This window comes from Lissotriton vulgaris, chromosome 7 (assembly GCF_964263255.1).
Source record: "Lissotriton vulgaris chromosome 7, aLisVul1.2, whole genome shotgun sequence".
Classification (NCBI taxonomy): domain Eukaryota; kingdom Metazoa; phylum Chordata; class Amphibia; order Caudata; family Salamandridae; genus Lissotriton; species Lissotriton vulgaris.
Window position 1 is genome coordinate 773,983,708 of NC_141695.1, and position 23,128 is coordinate 774,006,835.

General features: G+C 44.1%; 1 protein-coding gene across 1 annotated transcript in view; it reads left to right on the plus strand.

Annotated features, from left to right (window-relative positions):
* NPLOC4 (NPL4 homolog, ubiquitin recognition factor) overlaps positions 1–23,128 on the plus strand; it is a 537,117-nt gene that overhangs the window by 283,479 nt on the left and 230,510 nt on the right. Inside the window, exon 9 of the mRNA XM_086931004.1 lies at positions 13,625–13,711. Coding sequence (XP_086787130.1) covers positions 13,625–13,711 — 87 coding nt within the window. The remainder of the gene's footprint in view (positions 1–13,624; positions 13,712–23,128) is intronic.

Sequence of the window (23,128 nt, forward strand, 5' to 3'; positions counted from 1 at the left end):
GGGAAATTGGGCGCATATTGGAAAGGTCAGTCGGGGGTTTATTATGTTTTTTCATTAGAGGCTTTACAATGGCTTTCTTCCATTCAGCAGGAACAGTGCCTGAGCTGAGGGATTGATTAATGATGGAATTGATAAGAGGGTTAACGGCCTCAATGAGAAGATGGAGAATAGCCGGGGGGCAGGAGTCGGTGGGAGCTCCGGATCGGCAAGTCATGATGGCCTTCTGGGATTGAAGCAGGGACACTGGTGAAAAATTACAAAAAGAGGGTGAATTAGTGTTGGGGGGTAACGGAGGGATGGCGGGGGAAGGGAAATCCTTGTGGATGTTATTAATTTTCTCAACAAAGAAGTCAGCGATTTGGTCACAAAGTGTTTGAGATGGGGGGATTTCCAATGCCAGGGCTTTGGGGTGGGTGAAAGACTTGACAATATTGAAAATGGTTTGTTGTTTTTGATTGGCTACTTCTATAGCTGTGGTGAAAAACTCTTTTTTGGCTTTCTTTATATTTGGGACAGGTATAGTTTCCTCTGCCGAATATATAGGGTTCTGGAGGTGGGATCGTATGTTTTCCTCCACTCTCTTTCAAGAACCCTGCACATATGGTGGCTATCGGTGAGGGCCTGGGTATACCAAGGGGTATTGGGCTTCCTTTTATGGGGGATTGGTTTTTGGTTGGTTGAGTTGGAATTATCCAAAACCAGTTTATTGATCCAGGTATGGACATTTTTGGAGTCTTGCGATACATCTCCTACGATGGTGGGAGGATGGGAGGGGAGCTGAGGATGTAACTTAATGGACTCAGCTACTTTCTTCCAGTTTATCGCAAAGGTTGAAGGGGAATTCTTAGTGTGTGGTTGGGGTGAGGGTTTTGCCTTGATGAAAAAAGGTATAAAACAATGGTCAGTCCAGATTTGTGGGATTGGGGGGGATACAGTTAAAGTGACTGAATTTGTGCAAATGCCATCTAATGTGTGGCCGGCCGAGTGCGTGGGGGGGAACGACCAATTGAGAAAGTCCAAAGATATCAAGGGATTGTTGAAAGGTTAAGGTGTGGGGGTCTACGCGGGATTCCAAATGAAGATTGAAATCGCCGAGAAGAGTACAGCTGGGGTAATGGGTCAAAAGAGATCCAAGAGTATCATCCAGGGAGTCCAGGAAAGGCGTGGCGTTTCCGGGGGGGCGATACACAAGTCCTCCAGTAAAAGAGGTAGAGGAGTTAATGTGAATCACAAAGCCTAAACTCTCACAGTCCTTGAGTGAGGTCAGTTCAAATGTGTGGCACTTAACATCTTTTCTAATGATGATGGCTAACCCGCCTCCCCTGCCGACTGGTCTATCTCGTCTGAGAATAGTGAAATCAGGGGGAAGGGCAGTTGCCAGATCTGGATTAGATGCGTCGTTTAGCCAAGACTCGGTGATAAACAGGGCGTCTAAATCATGGGAAAGTACAAGGTCATGGGTATCTTGTCCATGACAGGCTAAGGATCTGGCGTTATTAAGTCCACAACGGAAGGTAATTGGCTTATGTGAAGGTGGAGAGGAGGGGTGTGAGATGATGCCAGTGGGTCCCAAGGATGACCATCTGCAGGAGCGGCATGAAAATGGTCCCCAGAGGTGAGCAATGGGAAGATGATCCCTACAGCTATGGCTTGCTGTTGTCGGGCGCATTGAGAGCAGCGCGTTAGAGTCATACCTGAGAACAGGAAGGAATTGGGCAGCATGGCCCGCGCCCGGCGCAGTCCTGGCGCGGACGGGCGCAGACGGGCTTGGCTTAGGCGCGGCTTCGGCGCGCGCCCGCTGCGCCAGCCCGCTGCGCCGTCTAGCTATGACACACATATTATAGTATGAGGAGGGTGGGAGTCCTGCGCGACTAGAGCGCTGACCCCGCTCCTCCTAAGATGGCGCCGGCCGACGCCTGAAGTCGTCTACGTCGGTGGTGGCTGGAAGAGGGAGCGTGAAAGAGTGTCAGTGTGCCTCAATTATTTTTCCCACATATTTCTAATTGAAAGCCCCCCAAAATACAATTTAAAAATGCGGTCGAACAATTTTGCTATCAGTGATTAAAATGCGCTAGTTCGTTGTCCTAAAATACAGATAAATCAGCGTTAGCTCGCAGCCCCTGCAGCTGTCTCGGGGAGAGCTTCTAAGGCCCCCATGCCCCTCCAGGAGGTGACAACATGCGCTGGGACAGACATGGGTCATCGTAAGCAAACAATTGTGGTAGCCAACAATCCCCTCTGCGCCCCCGTTTCCTAAAGAACAACCTTCCCTGTGATGTGCTTGGAAAACTTTTGTGGATTGACAACCCTTCCTAGCGAGCTTTTTTTTTTTTTTTTTTATTCGTTGAACTCGCTCACCATTCCCTGTACTCCTTAATTTCATGCATGGGGGTTAACAGACAAAGGTCAGCTTTGCACGCCGAAACCCACCTCTGCAAAATAGAAATAAAAATGCTTGTTGATCTCGGCGTGGCCCAACATCCTGTGATCGTGGGCAGATTTTAATGTCTGAGAGTACTCGCAAAGAGGAATGGGCCTGGGGTGAAGCAATGGGGAGGTGGGCGGGGAGACATAAGGAATGTTTTAATGTTGGAGGAGAGTTAGAGGGAGGCAAAGCGCGTGAGTGGGAGCGGTGAGAGTGGAGGGGCATGGGGGCCCTAGTTTCGGTGGCTTATTGAGGGGCAGCAAAGGGAAGGTCCGCTCTGCACGCCGAAACCCACCTCTGCAAAATAGAAACAAGATTTACAGGCCAGTTTTAATTGTGTAGGGGAAGGAACTGTGCAATCAGAGAGACTTCTAATACCATCTGCAGAAACAAAAGAAACAAGAACATATGTAGATTGATGGAACGGGGAGAAAATAGTCACTCTGCCCTGCATGAAGGGAAACAAAAATGTTCGCTTTTGAAGCTAGCGATGTGGCTTAGCTTACAGAACTGCTGACTTTGTTCCTGGGGAACTTGACTCGGGTCTCTGCATCAGTGGTTTGCCAGACTTGGGACTCAGAGCCCCCAAGAGTCCACATGCACTTTCCAGAATCCGCCTGCCAAAGCCCTCTTGGTCAGCTTTCCTGGTGCACCTCTATATCTCTCGCCATAGCGATTGCTGAACAGCAATAGCTAGGCAAGACCTAAAAATGAATAAATGTACCATACAGTTTTCAGAAATTTTCAATAATCAAATAGACTTCAGAGACGAAGTCGTTGGCGCCGTCTGGGGCTATCACTGTGTCGTGAACAATAAATCCAAACAGTTCTGGCTGACTGCTGCGTCGCAGGCCAGCTACAGTGTCGGGAAGACCCGCAGAAAAGTACCTTTAGAAATGTACGGCATCAGCGACACCTCAATGAGCCCCGTAAGGTCGGTGTCCGCAGGCGTCTGTTCCGGACGTCGGTGCAAGAGTTCTCGGGACCATGAAGTAACATGCGTTACATATCGAACTCCTCGTGGTTCAAGTCTAGAGCGCCTGAGCCAGCAGACATCGGGGCTGCGGTGCGAAGTGCAGCAATGCGTGTGCGGTGCCCTCAGTACACGGTGCCCGTACAACTGTCTAAAAAAAGTAGGACTTTTTGAATTTGTTTGGCTTTTTGCACAGTTTCAATGTATATAATTTGTACAGGTATTTGTTTCGTGTATATTGTAGAGTTATCCCTTCTGAATAGTGTCAAGAATGATGTTGAATGTAACTGTATTTTATATGTCTTGATTTGTTTGATTTTTGTATATACATTGTATACCATTCAGAGTAATTAACTCTGTTTCTAGTACGTCCTGCGTAGGGACACCTTGTCTTGGTGAAAATTAAAAAATATGTTTGATATGCATTTAACTGCACACCAGGGATAAATAAAAAATCAACCTGGTAGCAAAGAATTTTTGTATTCATGATGTCAGAGGTTTCATGTTTTGAATATAATATTAGGATTCCCACCTCTGTACCCCTGAACAGAATCATTCCCCTGTCTTTTACCGGCTCAGTACACGGTGCAAGCAGCGGCTCGGTAATGGTCGTTCAGCAGAGTCTGTGAAACCAGTGCTTTGGTGCAAAGTGATGCGGTGCTCGTCGTGATGCTGCCAGGTCACGGTGCAAGCAGCGGTGGCGTCGTTGCTGAAGCGCTGTCATCGGCTGACGAACTGGAGTCGATGGTGTCGGTGGGCCAAGGCTGCTGTGGGGGATGAGAATGGTGTGATGTGTAACTTACAAGTCCTGCTCTCGAACCATGGTGCAAGCAGCGGCGTCTGCGTGGAGCAGCATTGCGTATACCAAGGCAGCATCGTCCAGCGAGGCGGTGCCTACAGGTCCCATGCAAGCAGCGGCTTGGTGGCGGCTTGGTGAGACCAGAGTTGCGGTGCGGCCGTGCCGTATGCGGTGCCTTCAGGACACGGAGTCGACAGCGGCGTCTTAGACAGCGTAAGGGTTGCCGTTGGTGAAACTCAGCAAAAAAGTTTGCCGAAAGTTCAGTCCAGTCCTTTCACTGCTCAAGACAGAAGCAGCCACTGCAGGCAAACCCAGCAAAGCACACATCAAAGTGGTAGTCCCTCCTCACAGCTTCTCCTGCTCTTCTTCTTGGCAGTCTTCTTGGCTCAAAAAGAGTTCTGACATTTTGGGGTCTGGGCCCCAATATTTATACTCCAAACGTTTTTGTCCTTTTAGGCAGAGACTGGTTAGTCCAAACCAGCTTGGTCCTCTCTGGTACAGCTTCCCAGCAGGATGCGGAGTCAGCATTGTCTGCAGCAGACCAGGCCCATTCAGGTGCAAGGAAACCTCCTCCCACTACTCTAAATGCAGCCCAGGTCTATTTAGTCCAGCCCTGACACATCCAGGCTCTCTGGAGCCACTGCACATCCCCAGGCCCTGTCGCTCCAAAGCCAGACAGTCAATACACATCCTAGAAGAGGCACACAGGATGGCTAAACAAGAAAAGACCTACATACTAAAGTGGTATTTTCAAACACAGAATGTAAAAATCACCTTTACTAAAAGATGCATCTTTAGATTCTGAGTAGAGGCATACTAAACTATATTTTCCTATCTGGTCCCAATGGGAAGTTATATTTATAAGATGTTATAAATTAACTCTCATGGTTTCCTATGGGCCAGATAGCCTTTCAATAGTGAAAAGCGAAATTGGCAGTATTTCACTATCAGGACATGCCACACACATCAGGACATGACCTACCTTTCACATACACTGCACCCTACCCACAGGGGTACTTTGGGCCTACTTAGGGGTGACTCACATGTAGGAAAAGGGGAGCTTAGGGCCTGGAAGTGGGTGCAATTGCCAAGTCGATATGGCAGTACTAGACTGCGTACAGACACTGAAGTGGCAAGTCTGAGTAACCTTTGAAGGGCTGCTTGGGTGGGTGGCGCAACCAGTGCTGCAAGCCCACTAGCAGCATTTGTTTTACAGGCCCTTTGCTCACACAGTGCACTGTACTAGGGACTGACTAGTAAATCAAATAACCAATCCTGGAATCCCCAATCCATTACAAAAATTTTCAACCAGAGCACTTGCACTTTAACACTGAACAGCAGTGAGAAAATGCACGGAGGCAATACACCAGCAAAAACAGAGTCAAAACCGGGAAGTCAGAAAGCAAAAAGAAAGGGGAAACTCGCCAAAAGATGCCAATTCAAACAAGGAGGTTGGAGCACCCGCTTCCTTATCTGATTATTCAAACGGCACAGATGTGGGAAAAAGTGATCCAGAAAGTGATCCCAGGGCTCCCTTCAGTAGGGAATTGAAATTGTGGGACCTGGCACTCTTTCTAAATATTGACTCTAACATGGCTATGGAGCAGTGAACAGAAGGGGGCTGCACAAGACACATTTCCTCCAGTACGTCAAACTGGAAAGTGTGGCAAGGGAGTTGTGGACAGATTTTCCGGCAGTTCCTCCCTCCTCAGGAGTCCTTGATGGTCTTGTAGGATGCTGGGAAGAGCACCATCTCATTGCACATTTCTGTTAGGCCCTTAGAAGGGATATGCTGCCTGCAGGAAGCTGGCTCTGTATAGACTATACCACAATGAGGTATAGTGTGCACTAAGTCCAGGCAGAGGTAAAAGTAGATAGCTCCTTACTCTTCATTTGTGGTAGTGTGGGCGAGCAGTAAGGCTTTACCAGAGGGTAGTGTTAGGCATTTGTTGTACACACTCCGGCAGAAAATGATGTCACACACTCAGACTGAACTCAGACCAATTTGTTTGTATCAAAAATATTATTTAGTTATTTTATTACTAGAGCCAAGCCAAGCCTGAAGCAGGTAAGTGAAATAAATGCTTTGCAAAATCGTATGCAATGTTTTACAGTTAAATGCAGGTTCAAATGTAATTGGTTGAATTACAGGTAAGTCAATATGTCGAAATTACTTTTCAGTTACTGTACAGATAACTTTGTATGTTACTTTTTAGATTACTTTTTAAGTTGGTGTAATATGCCTAGGTATCACACTGGAACATTTCCTAGAGAAAAGGTAAGTAAATCAGTTGTTGTACATTTACAGTTGTTCAGTGTTTCATACAAATCAACTCCACACTTAAAACAATTTTCAAGGAAAAACAGTCAATGTATTCCTATGGAGAAAAATTAAGTTAACAGTTTGCATATAAGGACTTGTTTATGGGAGTCATATTCTGGGGTTAGTACCAGGGTTCCCCCAGGGTTAAGGATGCACTCTTCAAGCACCCTCAACGGCACCAGGGCGGCCCGGTGCTGAGTGTTGAGGCCCAATGTTATCCATTGGGGGATAAGGGCAGACTGTCGGTGGCTGCTCGCGAGCAGGTCACAAGGTTGTGGGAGCAAAGCTCCTGGTGTTAGGCTTAGGCAAAGGGGAATCCGAGTTGGCACACAAAGTAAACCCACAGCGGCCCAGGTGTGGCCAAGTGCAGGGTGCTGTTTTGTTATCTGGTGCCCTGTTGTTTCAATGGGACTTGCTGGTGTGGGATTTCGGCTGCAGGCTCAGTCCAGGAAGACTTCCGGGAGGAACCAACAGCTGGGCAGGTAAGTTGGAGGGCTGGGGGACGTAGGTGCATCTCTGGTTCTTTTTTCCAGGGTGCAAGGCAGCTGAATGCAGGGGTGTCTTTTGAGGTCTGATTTCACCTTACATGGCCACTCACAGTTGGGGGGGGTTCTCTGTGCAGAGGCTACAGGCGACACCAGGGAGTCCTGGAGGGGTCAACCCACGGTGGACTCAGACTCTGGAGCGCTGGGGGACCTCACTGGGATCAGTGGACCACTCTAACTTGGGCCGTAGTCGACAGATGTAGTGGTGGTTCCAGGCGTCTGGTTTCATTGTCCTCAGCAGGCTGAATCTGTCTTTGGAGTTTCTTTTGAACAAAGCTGCTGTTCACAGGAGGTCCGATCTTTGTTGAAGGCAGTCAGTCCTCTCGAAGTTCTGGAGGTTGCTGGCTGCAGGACAAGGCAACCTTTGGCGCAGGATCTCTGGAAACTGCAGGCGGGCCGGTAGGGCTGGGGACAAGTCAGTTCTTCTTAGCAGTCTCCTCTGCTGGGGGCCTTCTTGCGTCCTTCTTCTTAGGTTGCGGGAATCTGTCTGAGAGAGGAGATATATATATATATCCTCTAAGGGTTGCACAATACGTGCTGCAGCCCTTAGAGGCCTTCTCTGCCCACAGTACCTTTTACAAGGGACTGACATGTGGCCAGAGAGATGCCAATTGAGAGTACAAGGTACAGTTTTGGGAAATAACACAGGTCCTGGGAACCTGATTGGCAGAGACCCAAGGCACATTCAAAGTGCATCAGTAGTCTGGCAAAAGTGGGGGCAGAGCGCCTGGGAGAGGAAAATGGGTGCATCCATTTTAACACAGGTCCTGGGAACCTGATTAGCAGAGACCCATTGCACATCAATTCAAAGTGCATCAGTAGTCTGGCAAAAAGTGGGAGCATTACTGCAACAGAAACCCAGCTTCTTGCACCGCAACAATAGTACCCTGCGCGGAGCGCCTGGGAGAGGAAAACGGCGCATCCATTTCTGATTCGGATTGGAAAACCGCGTTCCATCTTGTCCACTTTGTGTCTTGTAATGGCAGGCTTAAACTTCTACATTTCTTTTTTCTGTATTGTACATTTGTTACTCCGTTTGGCCTGAACAGAATAGATCCAGGAAGGGGTGCTGCCTGTGCACGCTGTCAGGTACTGGGAGCACTATCTTACATTTGGCCTGGGAGAGTGCCAAAGTTCAAACGTATTGGGCGCAGGTGGTGCCAGACTAGTCAAACTGGCCTTATGACTGGCAAAGAGACGAGGGGCTATTGGTTGGATGGGGGTAAAGCCTCACATGCTGACTCATTGATTGAGACTAGGATCAAGGGCCAGGTACAAAACCACTCCTGCCAAGCTCTGCTTGTGAAACCCATTGGTGAGTAAAACACAGTAATGAGGCATGGGCCTGAGACCCTAATTCAGTACACAATGCAAGAAATCACTCTTGGATCTTATTATTCTCGCTGACACATGGTACTTCTAAATCCTATTTGCACACTTAGTAGAGTTTCAGAGCACTTTACAATTGGTTAGGCAGGAAGAAAACATGACAACCAAGCGACACAAATGCTGTCAGTTCCTGTTGCACATCTGGAGGAGTTCAGTTAAACACCTAGGCGTCGATGGGGAGTGAGATCCTAGGTTGTGCCCTTGTGTCAGTCAATTTCCATATGCTGAGTCAGAGAGTTCTAGTGTAGGTTTCTGTTCATCAAAAACAGCTTGACTTCTTTTTTGAATGAGGTGATTGATGGGTTCCGTCTGATTTCAAGGGAAAGGGAGTTCCATATTCTGGGGGCCATTCCAGAAAAGGTTTGGTTGTATGTTTCCTTTTTCCGAAATTCCTGTGGTTTTAACAATAAGGTGCTTGCACTCCTAGAGGATCTGCAACCGCCAGACAGACCCACTGTGTCAGCTAGGTACTTTGGTGTGTTGAAGTGTACCTCTTTATGTGTCAGGCAAGCATTTTTCAGCTGTATCCTTGCCTCATATGAGAGCCAGTTGAGTGCCTTCAGATCTATAGTGATGCGTTTGTTTCCCTTGGACCCTGTGATGAGCCTTGCAGCAGAGTTAAGGGATGCCCTTAGTTGAGGCAGCTTGGATCTAGGCAGACCACATAAGGTAGTGGACAGGGTTTGACTAACCTTGATTCTTAGAGTTCTGTTGTGAAGAAACAAGGCGAACCAGTTTAGAATGACCCTTGATGACCCCATTCTTCATTTCAGTAGGTCAAGTAGGCTGTCATGTTTGGCTGTTTCGAAGGCTGAGGAGAGGTCCAGAAGGATCAGGAAGCAAGATTCATTCAGATTTAGCATTTTAAGCGCATTGTAAAATATATGCGTGATGTGTCCCTGACGGAAGCTGGATTGGTATTGGTCAAGAAGGTGGAACTGGTGTATGCGATTGTATAGTTTGGTGTGTACTCATTTCTCCAGGAGCTTTGCCAGAGAAGGAATGGTGGAGATTGGTTGGAAGTTATTTGGTTTCGAGTGATCCAGTTTTTAAGAAGTCTGGTATAACCCCTTGAAGTAGTAAGGCATTCACTACCTTGGTCAAAGTGGAAGTAAATATGTTTTAATTTCCTTGCAGAGGTTTGATGGTAATGGGTCGCAGAAGTGGTTGGAAGGCTTTAGTATTGTTAAGAAATTAAGAACGGCATTTTCATCAACTGGTTTGAATGTGTTCCACAACAAGTTATTTTTAAGGGTGAGATCTGTGAGGTCTGTAGTATGAGCGGTCTGAGGCGGGTGGGGCTATTGATGGTATCATCGGGAGGAGCTCAATCCCCGTCAGGAGATCCTTTTCGATCTTTGTTGGCTTTTCAAGGAAGTAGGAGGCAAATTCATTGCAGTTTGGCTGCCGATTAGAACTCATTTTGGGAGGGTTCGTTTTTAGACTAGATTGTTGTTTGACATTTTCTAACAGTATTTTTTCGGCGATTTCTGGCTCTGTCTGGTTGAGTTGTAAAGAAATTTGCTTTTGAGTTTCTGATGCGTTTGTTGTAGGTGATCCTCGGTGATCTCAGGTGCCTAAGGTGTTCAAGGGAGGGTGAGGAACTCCACATTTGTTCGGCTAGTCTTAGATTGCGTCTTACTTCATTTAGGCTGTCATTGTGCCAAGGTTTGGAGTCTTTAGTGGATAGTCGTTTTAGTTGTAAGGGCGCAAAAGTGTCGAGAATGGTCATCATGGAAGAGTTGTAGTAGGTTTACCCTATCTGTGAATGTCAAGAACTGCCCGCACTTAGGAAAACAATACATTGCATGTTCCTATTTTCTTGCAAAACTCCGAAGATCCAGCCATGTTTCATTTCTAAAAGTTCCAACAACTTCAAGCCACATCAGCCAACACTTATGGACCCTACACTGGCTCCGCGTCGAGAAGAGAATCCCCTTCAAGCTTCTCACCCATGCACACAAAGCCCTCCACAACACCGAACCCGCCAACCTGAACCACCGCCCCTCGTTCCACGCCGCCCAGCGTTCTTTCTGCTCGGCCCAGCACTTCCTAGCAACTGTGCCTCAGAGCAAGAAAACCAGAGCAGTAGAGCGCTATTTCTCCCTCCTTGCGGGCAAGGCATGGAATTCCCTCCCTCTCCACGCCCGACAGACTGCACTGCTCCCTAGTTCCTAAAGGACCTCAAGACCTGGCTCTTTGATGGAACTCAGTGATCCTCGAGGATCTGCGACACCCCCCGCCTCTCCCCACGCCACCCTCCCCTCCCCCATCTCTCAGCACCTTGAAACTTGTCCCAGGTGAGTAGCGTGCGCTCTATAAACCCTAATTGATTGATTGATCTGTCTCATAATTCTCCATGTCTACCTATTATTATTAAAACCTTTTATTCTGTCAGCAATTTTTTTAATTTTCTCATCAACCAAGCTATTATCTCAGACAATGCTGTGCCAGGCCAGTTTCTAAAACTGTATTCATTTAAATTTCATCCGGCCACCTTAAGATCAGTAATACATCTCTTGACCAAGGTATCTTCCCACATGTTTAAAAACACAGGAAAACTACATTTATTAAATAGAACCATAATCTGGACCTAACATAACTCTAAATCCCCTCCTGTATCCAAGCTTCTGTGTTTAGTTAGCTGCGTGAAAAAGTGGTCAATTCCAATAAACATTGGATTTAGTGAATTGCTACCTCCTACAACTTTATCAATTGGGATTTAAACTTAAAAAGCAATATGTAACCATCATACTGTGTGCCCTAAATAAGGCTGTTCATATTCTGGATCATTTGAATAATTCTTTCCTTCTGTTGTTCCCTGACTTCATGGTGGTCTGGCTCGTTTAATATTTGTGCACACTACAGGTAGAGCTCTACTGGAACGGTATAGAATTGGTTCTTTGGTTTCCTGTATAACATACCTGATCAAGACTGCCAAGTCTACATCTCTATCTCATTATGTGTGGAGTGTTACAAGGCTATCCTTCCTGAGATCCGATATACCAGATAGGAGCATTAACATCCACTTACATGCAGTTGACACTATGCTTTACTGGAGTGTGGCAGACTCCTTGAACACTAAGAAATTGAAATGTCACCTGCACGCATGGGTACGTTAGATGCATTCCTCAGCTCAAAAAGATATTTTTTTTTTACTAAAAAAAAAAAAAAACCTTTTTTTCATACTTAGCTCCATGAACCCTCTGGATGTTTTTGCCATGGTTTTTACTGATGCAAAATTCATTGACTTTGCTTTTGTTCAAGCTATTGTCAGGTTGCATTTAGATGTAGGAAATGGCACTTTGAGAGGCTAGCCTAAAATCTTCACTGGCTATCCATTCAGACCTCGAATGCCTTTATTTGCTCTATAATTTGAGGTTGTATAACTTAGTCGACCATCACACTCCAGACAAACTCTCTGGGGGTATTCATAAGCTGCATTATATAGTACTACAATAGTACTACTGACGTACTAAAACAATACTATTCATGTATCTCCACCTTTCCCCTTTTAAGTTTGGCGATCTCGGCACACATATGTATATGCTGTAGCAGTAAATGTGGGAGGGACGGAAGGGAATGGCTTGAAAATGGAGGACATTTACAACTAAAGAGAAGAGGTTAGGGGAGAATAAAAGAAGGGTTTAGAAGGGCTCAAGAGTGGTTAAGGAGGGACATTCACCCACCCACAAAGAGTAGGCCGATTCACATATTGCCCTTATATAATTATTAGAGCCATAACAGATCAAAATCACTAGTACTGTGCTCCAACTCAGAGCTTGAGTAAGTTTAGCACCACACATGGCCAACCACTGGTACTGCAACACCCACCATTCGAAAAATAATGGGTATTGAGTTCAAATAAATCAGCATAGGAACTAATGTTAAATTAAATTACTGTATTTAAAGTTACAAAATATAAATACATTTAATGTAAAAAAAATACATAACTTTTGTTTCTATATATTTTAATAACCTCTTTAATTTTGTATGTAATTATCATGAATTTTTATTAAATTCCCTTCACTTTCCATAACTTGTAATACAAAATATTTTTTTTTTAACTTAGTTTGGATTTTTAAAAATGTAAACTTCAGAAAACGAATTTCATTTTAATTTACTATATTCTATATAATTGTATTTTTAGGTTAAGATTAAGTTATTAATGATGTGACATTGTTCATATTGTTTTTAAATTTCAAATCAATGAATACAATTAATTATATTTGCCATAAACATTTTTCTTTCTATTTTCTTTTTTAACTTTTTAATAATTTTCTTTGTGCTTTGCCATAGGAAGATCTCCTTCCTATTGGGGAACATCCGCCCAAATGTGTAGAACATCAAATGTGGTCATGAAATCACAGCTACAAGTAACTTTACAGTTGCATTTGATGTTTTTACTGACTTCATCTCTTGTTTCAGGGAATGGGGACAAGCAAGTCAACACTTTTGAGTAATTTTACACTTGTAAGTGGTGAGTAGCCAAAAGTAGTAAAATTACTCAAAAGTATCAGAGTAAATGTCCTTGTAGTAAATTTACATGTGCAGGTTTACCTTTGTGAATAGGTCCCTCTGTATTTGGTGTCTCTCAGTACACCCAAAGCAATTCATGCCTCTTTCTGAAATCTCACTGACTGTGACTGAAATATCTACACTATCAAGCAGATTGTTGCTACTTTTCCCCAAGAAGCTGGAATGCTTTCCCTGAGGAAATGCGCCTATCTCTCGTCTTAATTGCTTTCTGCAAGACCAAAGATTTCTTTGTCACCTTTCTTCTGACTTTCACTTTTCTCCTGCATCTCCAGGACCTGTAAAATACAGTACCATTGTAAATGATTACTTTAGGGCGGCAACAGCACCCTGAATAGGTGTGCTCTGGTAGGTAGAAGCGTCCAGACTGACCCAGACTGACCAGAATTTCTCCTTTGAAATAAAGTGCTTATTTGATAGCTAATTTTTGTTTTATTTGCCACAGCTGTGGAATCTCATAGTGCCAGTAGTAATGAGTGCTGTTCAAGAGGACGTCAAAAAAAGAATAGAAATATGTTACATAAATAACTAAGATGTAATCCTGTGCCTATTGTGTCTCAGCTTTTGACTTTTCAGTTTCATTTTTTTCTCCACATCCTACTGAGCTTCTAAATAAAATAAATTGTTATTCTAGATCGGAACACAAAACAGCCTTGAGCTCCTGGACGACCCAAAGGCCGTGATTGTAGATGAAATTGCCTTAAAGCTTGGACTCCGAAAGGTAGTGTACACATTCTGTTATACATGTGTTGTCGGACACTTATTTAATTTTGAAAAAGCATTGATGGTTGGATAGATAAATGCCATTATCCAGCACTGATATTTGGATAGATTGAAATGAGTTGTACATTCCCTGTTGTAGGGCTATGAATCCCTGGTGATAAATATCAAACAGTTTTGGAAACAACAGTAAAGCATCTAATAGTACTAATCATCTACCTAATTTCTAAGGTGTTTTTTTCTATGTCAACTTCACTGCCTTCGACAACACAAATAGGCCCTTATTAGACATCATCAGAAACTGCCATCTTATCATCTGCAAAGTCCATAATGTATTACTGTACTTTGTGGTACTTTTCTGTCCTTTTATCTTTTAAGACTTCTGAGACCAAGACGCCACATTCCATAAGTGTAAATTTAACTTTGAGGTCCAAATGACAAAGGAAAATGCGCTTCTCCCCTTTGAATATAAATAGCAGACCACATCAGGTAGCTTTTGCTACAGAGCTTCAACCAGAGATGTTAACTCATGACATAACCTATTCATCTAAAATGCATCGCAGACCATAATCAGTTGGATCAATGCTTAGCCATTTCACATCTCCCAAGGAAGATGGCATGCCTCCCAGAGCCTGCCGGGCCAAATAATGAGCCAATGCCAAAGGAAGTTAGAGGTTTCACAATCGGATGACTAGAGCAATATTTAAAGGGACAAACTTGAATGATAAATGTACTTGAGTTCTGTATAACTTAGTAGAAGAAGCTGCCAATGATGTCTTTTCCATTCCTTTACTGGATCATGTAAGAGAAACCGACACAGACATCTGAGGGTACATTCTTCTGCTTCAGAATTAGAGATGAAAATGTCAGCGTTCATCTACAGAAGTTGTGGGAGCAGAAATGTACTCCCCTCTTCAAGAGAATACATGTCTGCACTAAGAAGCATGAGCACTATTTTTTTCCTCTTATTTCACCCAATGAAATGCAGCCTCCTGGTGCAAGGTTGCAATGCATGGATCTTATTTTGTCTGGTGATCATAGACACACTGTGCTCCGCTGTAAGGAATTTTCGTTGTACATTTCACACATCTTTTATTAACATCATACCCATCATCCTACATGTCATGTGACTGTTGCTGCACTAGTGTGTAATATCAGTCACACAAACTATTTTAATGCTGTACTTTGCTCCCGCCCTTTAGTGATAGAGGAGTATGAGATTGATTGTAAGTGGTTGCACACTCCTCCTGTGTTCCATTTTGGCTGCATTTCTTAGAAATGATGTATGCGCCTATGGCTGCTTAAAATACTTTTTGAGAAGCTTACAATTTATTTGCTGCTGAAAGATCTTGATATTTATTTGACATCATTTTCCAGCCAAGTGGCTTGTTTTGGTGCTTTTTGCAACAGTATTTCTGTGTCTCTGACTCTTATTTGCCAGTTCATCGAGAGGAGCATTTGCTCCTAGAAATTAGTCTTGTAGGGGTGTTCTAGTTTCTGTGAGTCTCAGCAAACCTTGCTTCTTTCTTGCCCATTTCTGTTGCTGAGCCTCGCAGAGTTGACTTTAACCTGGTTCCAGTCACAAAGCCAGTGTTAAGTCCCTAGCTGAACAACTCTTTGTTGTTAAGGTGTACATAGACACAAGCCTGATATTAAGAGCCAATGTTATCTCCTTGTAATGCAGAGTTTGTGTAGAATGGTGACAATTCTAGCAAAACGTATAAAGATGTTTTATCGTTTTAAAGAAAAAAGAGAATCATAAATTGGACACATTTTCAAGTCAGTGTTACACTACGTTCATCGAGAGAGATGCAAAGTCTGAACCTCTTTCTGATAACGTAAAAGTCTTGCATTTGCACTACTATTATAACTACAGCACAAAGGTTGCAGTGCCATCAACAATTAGGGCCATAGTGAGTTTCAAGTCAAGACAAATTGACGAGTAAACACACTCCCAAAAACCTCATTCAAATACAAAAATGCTTTTAGTAGCACATCCATTAAATTGCAGGATAATGCAAAGCAAGTAAAGTTAGAATATGTTCATATTGCAGAATTTTTGTTACAGGTAGGTACCTTTGTTTTCTTTTAGTAGACATACAAATGCAAAAGGCATCTCCTCTAGTGACCAGATGTTCGTAAATATGCCCCTCCTGTCACTCTGCAGTGACACAACAGTGTTGATTGAAATGTTGTGAGCTCATCAGAAGGTCCTCACATTAAAAGGTAGTTAGTCAAAACACAAAAATACTTGTGTATAATTTCTCTGCTGTTAATGGTAGCCTGTCAATTGTTCATGCTGGTATACCAAGGAAAACTGCAGTGAAATAGACAGGCCATGTTTAAGTAAACTAGGAGGTCAGGGACTATAGAATTAGGCGCTATCTGGAACAGGGTCCAAATTCTTATTTGACACCCACCAACTCAGAATAACAAAGTAGCATATACTTTGAGTCTGGATCTTCAGGGTTACCACTAATAGGAGATTTACATTTTCAACTCAAAAGGACCTTACTTATTGAGGGGTGGGGGGAGGGGGGGGGGGAGACCAGACCTATTCCTAACACGTATCAGACAGGGCATGACCAAACAAAAGGTTACTTAGGAAACAGCCAGGTTTTGATCTTTCTTCTAAACGGGAGAAGTTCCGTGGTTTGCCTAATCTCGAGCGGGAGCAGATTCCATAATTTGGCAGCGGCCACCTCAAAGGTTCTGCCCCCTGCTCTAGCCTTCCTGAATCTAGATACCTTCACCAGCCTAGCCGCTGCAGATCAACTAGGCAATTGTCATAATCCTCACAGAGCATTATAGTAAACACTTTTAGTTTGCCTATGTCATAAAACCCACTTCTACTGCTCATAATAGACAGATCCTGCAAGAAGGAAACTTGTTACTGTCTTGAAAAGGAAGCAAAGCGACATTCATCACAATCAAGTACAGCGTGCAGTGAAGGGAAAGGACCAGGATTACCACAAGTATAGGTCCCTTTTCTCCAAAGACTTCTGAGCACTGCGTTCCTGTGCTCTGATGATTTAGCATGTTATTGGGCCACCGACTCGATCACAGCAAGTGTGGCCAAACCGAACAAAATGCCACCAGCAGTATTCCAAAGAGGGGGATGAAGGGACTCACTCGGCTCCCTCTCAGGTCATGGCGGACCACGAGCTGCCTCACAAAGCACCACTCCTTCTTTTGTGCACAGAGGCACGTTGATCAGGTGCAGCTGGTGCTGCGGCGCGGGCAGAGGCGAGGCTGCTGCACACGGGAAGCGTCCCTGCTCTGTTTCGCACTGGGGCTTCGGTGGGCTGGATTATTGTTGTGCGGGTCCTCTGCGGACTCTGCTTCTTCTCCCAGGACACTGCTGGACTTTTACGGCTTCTGGGGTCATTGCCGGGCAACGCCGGGATCTCTGAGCTGCCTCGTTGGTTGCCTGGCAACACCAGGGTCTACTCACTGGCTCTGCTGATGAGCGGCCGCACTGGTGAACTGAGATCTTCCCCTACCTTGGGCCTCACAACATGGCACTGGGTGGTAGTGCCACAGGCTCTGCACACAGCCGGCAGGGAAAACCGACCCAGCACTTTGGTCACGGAGGATTAATTTTTTAGCAAGTAAGGCACACCGAAACTTCCAAACAGTAAAGCACAAGAAAGTTCCCAAGAAGTGAAGCACATTGAAGACTTTGATATCCCTGAGTCTTCCTAAACAGGAGGCAAGGAGACACAAGCCCTTGGAGATCATCACAAGCAGGATCTAACAGCAGGGCAAATTGAAACAGTCCTATTCCTCTCCCACAGATAGAAGCAGCAACTGCAGGCCAACCCACCCCTCACACAGGAAAGTAGTGTTCCTTACACTTCTTCTTGGCAGGGTCCTCTTGTTTCCAGATATGATCTAAAATCCTGCTCTTTCTACCACATTCTCTCATTGTTCTCTTTGCTTCTGAGTCTCTGAGCTCAGTACAAACTAGTTCTGTCCTGAAGACAGCATAGTGCAAAGGAGACGCAGCCTATTCAGGTCCTAGCGAAACATCTCTCAACACTCTAAATGCAGACCAAGTCTATTTAGCCTAGTGATGAGTCACCCAGGCAAGGCAGGACACACCTCAGTAATGGTCTAGAGTGAATGCACATCCGCACCTCCTGTCACTACAAAACCATGCAGTGAATACACAAACAGGCAGAGGCACACAGAATGGTAAAGCAAGAACATGCACACTCTCTAAAAGTGGCCTTTTCAAACACACAATGTAAAAACCACCTTTACTGAAATGATCTGTTATTAAATTCTGAGCTCACAGAGCCTAAACTCCATTTCTCTATCTTGTCCTAGTGGAAAGTTACACTTGTAAGATGTTACAAGGCACCCCAATGTTAACCTATGGGACAGACAGCCTTTCAACATTGAAAACGAAATACACAGTATTTCCCTATCCGGACATGTACAACACACCAGACCATATCCTATGTTTCACGTACACTGCACCCTACCCATGGGGGTACCTTGGTCTACATGAGGTGTGCCTTACATGTAAAGAAAAGGGAAGGTTAAGGCCTGGCAAGTGGGGTTAAAACTGCTCACACAGACACTGCAGTGGCAGGTATGAGACACATTTACAGGGCTATATATGTGGGTGGCACAACCAGTGCTGCAAGACCACTAGTAGCATTTGATTTACAGACCCTGACACACTCAGTGCACTTTACTAGGGACTTACCAGTAAATCAAATATGCCAATCTTGGATAACCAATTATAATCACAGATTTACACAGAGAGCATATTCACTTTAGCACTGAACATCAGTGGTAAAGTGCCAGAGTCCTATAGCCAACAAAAACAGGGTCAGAAAAATAGCAGGCAAAATGTTTGGAGGTAAACCTGCAAAAATGGCCAGGTCTAACAATTGCTATTGAATATTCCATGCATTTAGGAGCCCTGCCTTCAAGTCACTTGTATAAATATCCTTATACTCCCTGTTGCTACCAGATATTGAATAAAAATCTTCTCTTTTTTCACTACCCGTTTTAAAGGGTTCTTTGATAAGATTTGACAGACTTTATTTTTCAGTGTGCTAAACAATATCCTCAGTATAGACAATCACTTGTTAGTCATAGTTCGTATATGCACCACTTTAACAGTTGAGTTAAATTATCATACAGAAAGGTAAGCCTTTTTCATTACCATTACATTTGTCAAAAGGGCGAGTGCGATTCAGTGGTTTAATTGCGTCAGTGCAATTACAAAGTTTCTCAAATATACAGTGGTTCTGGGGACTCGCCCAGAATTCATAATGCTCCTGGGGGAAGCACCAGATGTTCACATGAACTATGTGGCATTTTGTTCTTTATGAGCCCTGCAACAGCTGCAGTAAAACATTTGCCATCCTTTCTATGTGAAAAGATAATTTAGATATTAAATGGGCAAAACCAAATATGCCACCAAAGAGCAAACAAACCTTTAGAAGTCACAGATGACTTTACCAGAGACACAGCACAGCAGCTGCAGTCTGACACCCTACTAAATTTCTTCAGGTTTTTAATGCTTAATTGTAGAAGAGGCCACAAGTGTTTGCAAAGCCTGTTTATTTCTGAATGGTTATAAGAGCAGAAATGCAGATAGGCTGAAGTTGGTCTTTCATTCAGGCGTTGCAATCAACTTTCCCATGGTGCACCCACGGACTTGTACGTTTTCTATACCATGTAAATCTGTGAAGGATCAAACAGAGGGCACACAAAAGTTAGCTGTAACTTTAATTGTCAGTTTATGGCATCTTTAATTGATTAACATTCTCCTCATCTGTCATACAAGTGAGGTAAATACTGATTAGACTAATATGCATTTTGCTTTTGAAATTTGACAACTCCTTCAGGAGTGAAACTTGAAGCCTATTCACAGCAAAGACAATTAGGTGTCCGGGCTGGAGTTGTAGATGCTTGTTAAAACAGCCTGATGAGGAATATTCAGAGAATGTGAATCAGTAAAAGATTCAGGTACTGTGGAACTACAATCATGAAGCAGGTTTCTTGTGCTCTAAAAATTTGTGCACATGAAGTGTTCAATCGGTCAAAAGAAGAGCAGACTAGGAGCCTTTCAGGGTCCAGCACCTTTGCGCCTATCTAGAAGTATACGTACAAAAGTAGGGTTGCTGGTTCTAAAGAAAAGAGTGAAGGGGGCCTGTTTAACTATTCAAGCCGGTTTGTATTTGTAGATTGAGCCGCCGTTTAGATGAGGTTCTCTACCTTGATCTAAGGTGCATTTACCAAGACACCAGCAGCTTAAGATCTCTACCTGACCCATAGCTAGGATACAATATGGATTTGGTTGATGGTTAGCTATATGTATGTATGTATGTATGTATGTATGTCTTGTCCTAATGGTGCCTCTTATCGCGATTATGTCACTTGCCTGATCGACAAGCATTGGCATAGCCAATAGGTCACACCTTTGGCTTCTTATAAGTGGTTAGTCGTGCCGTACATTATTCAGGGTGCTGTCCCGTCATGTATTAAAGCATTATCAGGCTTATCTGCACCACTTTTGCCTTTGCTATATTATGTGGCAGATATCTGATGTATTTCAGCTTTGAAATTACGATTTAGCTTGCTAGCTCAGCCTATGACATGTGGTCTTAAAACTAAGTCAGACCCCTGGCTCTGCTATTCTCATGAATTCCATGGTGTTTACAACTCTGTCAGAATTTGATGTGCAATGGCATTACTAGTAGGGAGTAGCCTGCCACCCCACCTACAGGCCACTCATACATATAAGAGTGAAGTTGCAATGGCGTACCCCGTGGGGGGAAACTGCCACCCCACTAAGAGGGGTTTGGGATATTTTTTCCCAGGAGGCAACAGCCTTAGCAGCGCATTATCAGGCAAGCAGTGTATGTAGCTCAGACAGCCGAAGATTCTGGATGATTTCACAGAGGTAAAAGCCACTTTCAAGAATTCAAACATCTAAGTACCGATCAGTAAGTAATACAATTTGTATTGTCTAATCAATCAGATATCATTGCTTTTTACGATAAGTGCCACTGTTCTTCTAATCTACGCAGGTCTGATTTTGTTAAAGCAGAAATAAAACAAGACCATTATTTGACTAGGTACTGAATTAGATTTACTCTTCTATTTTAAACATTTAGCTATACCTCCCCTAGTCAATGAAGTTCAGACTAATAATACGATACGAGGCCTGTACGTTTAAACTACATATACGCAAACACTTTTGGGTTGAAATATCAAGCAAGTCTAAAGGCGGGGCCACGTGGCAAATATTCGGATAATGAGTATCTCCAATTAGCCCCCCTGCCATCCTCTACAAATTGCACCTCAAATACTGACTGACTAACCACTACCATCCTTCCCTGCCCTTATAAGTGGTTTCTATAGAAGATTTTCAGCCACAATTTGGACATTAACATACATATGTGCTCACTAAAAAAAAAAGAAATGAAGGGAGCCCCCAAAAGTAAAATAAGACAATATAATGATCAAAAACCAACGATCACTTCCAAGATGCCATTGTAGTAGGTCAATGTTTTCTTATTTGCAACTATTCAACGAGAATTCCCATTGGGATTTCAGGGAGTGAGTTTCTCCAATGGAATTTATTGGAGCATTTGAACACATCTTCTGCCACCAGACTGTAAGCTGTCCACCAGTGATAGAGGGGGCGGACGGGCTGCGTGAAATTAGGCAAACCCCATTAGGGTGGGCCAGAATCAATCAACTTATCAAGTCATGGTTTCCAACCGGGCTGCTGTTACTGCCCAAGGACAGTAGGCTTGGGCAGTGTTCGTCTCATGCCAGGCATGACATTGTTTATGATTGAGAGAGGAATGGCTGTCCCTCAAGCCCACTTGCATTTCAGAAGCACTTTCCATTTCAACCCCCCTCTCGAATTTCTGGTTTGATCACAAAACGTTGCTCACGAATACAATGCAATTTCACCAGATGAATAAGAGCTGATTCTCGCTTCGTAATTAAGATTTATAACAATGGAAACATTTGTGTACGTTTCCAAACTTAGTAGCACAGATAAAGATGTAGCCAATAAAAGCATTTGCTTTTTCAGACTGTTACACAGTTGTGACCAATAGTACAGAATTTGACTGGTCTTTTCTTGCTACTTCTTTAACAAATCTTTACAGTCATTAACATTCTATTAGCCTAATAAGACTAAAAAAGACAATGTGCCAACTTAGTATCCAAAGAAGATGAAAACAAAACGCGTATTTATTGCTCACTCTTCTTCAAAACTACTGAATGGTTAAAATGGGAGTGCTGCAGCAACTCAGCAACTCCTGCATTTACTTCCAGGACCCTTGTTTACCCCTTACCTCGTTTTTTTTTGTGGGGTAGGCCCTATTACTCATCGTTAGACCTTGATACTTAGCAGGAGAGCGAAAGGCAGAAAAATGTGTTGGAAAAAGAAAGGAAAAACAGTGACAACGGGAGAGAGCAGGGAAGAAAAAGAACCTGTAAGAGTGAGACTGAGATAGGCAGAGGTGGGGAAAAACGGAGGCAGGAGGTGATGTCAAGATATGACAGCCTTGGTTTCCGGCAAATGAAGCACTGCCTTTCTTTCAGCCCTCCACCTACATGCAAACACACACGCTAACAACGCCATTACGGGGGCAACAGGCATACAACATGACTCTAAACGTTTACAGCTCAACAAGTTCGCAGGCCAGGGCCTTGGGCGGGGAGAGGAAGCAGCTGGTAGACATCGACAATTTCCCACCATGAGCTCTGACGTGGCCACCAGCGCCTGATCTGTTCGTCACTGTCTGCCCCTGGGTGGAGGACGCCAGTGAACAACATGCTAATTTAAGGAGACAGGATGCTCTCGAACCGACGAGGGAAAATATGCTGGAGTAGCGGGATTTCACAGGTACATGCTCAAATCCTGTATCTATGGTTGACACCCCACACCAAGACAGGCGCACATCCCACGTGCAAAATATATTAGGGCTTGCTTCAGCGTCTGCAGGTCATACAAAACGCGGCAGCGCGGTTTGCTCTCGCTTTGCCCTGGTTGGCATCTATGACCTTAGCGAGGAAGAACCTCCACTGGCTCCCCATCCCCTCAAGGATTACTTTTAAACTCCTCTGCCTTACATATAAGGCTTTAACTGCAGGCCCGGCTGATGCCCTTGGATCGCTACTCTCTAGATACGTTCCGAGTAGATGTCTACGATCCAGTGAGCTTAATCAACTGGTAATTCCCAGAGCCAAGAAGGCTAGATGGGGAAGCAAAGCTTTTTCCATACTGGCACCTCTGATGTGGAATTCACTCCCCCTGGAAATCAAAATACTGCCCTCCCTTGACCTCTTTAGGAAGTCATTGAAAACTTGGCTTTTTATCAATGCATACCAGTAGGCTCTGTTTCTATCCGCTCACAGTTGCTATTTGGAT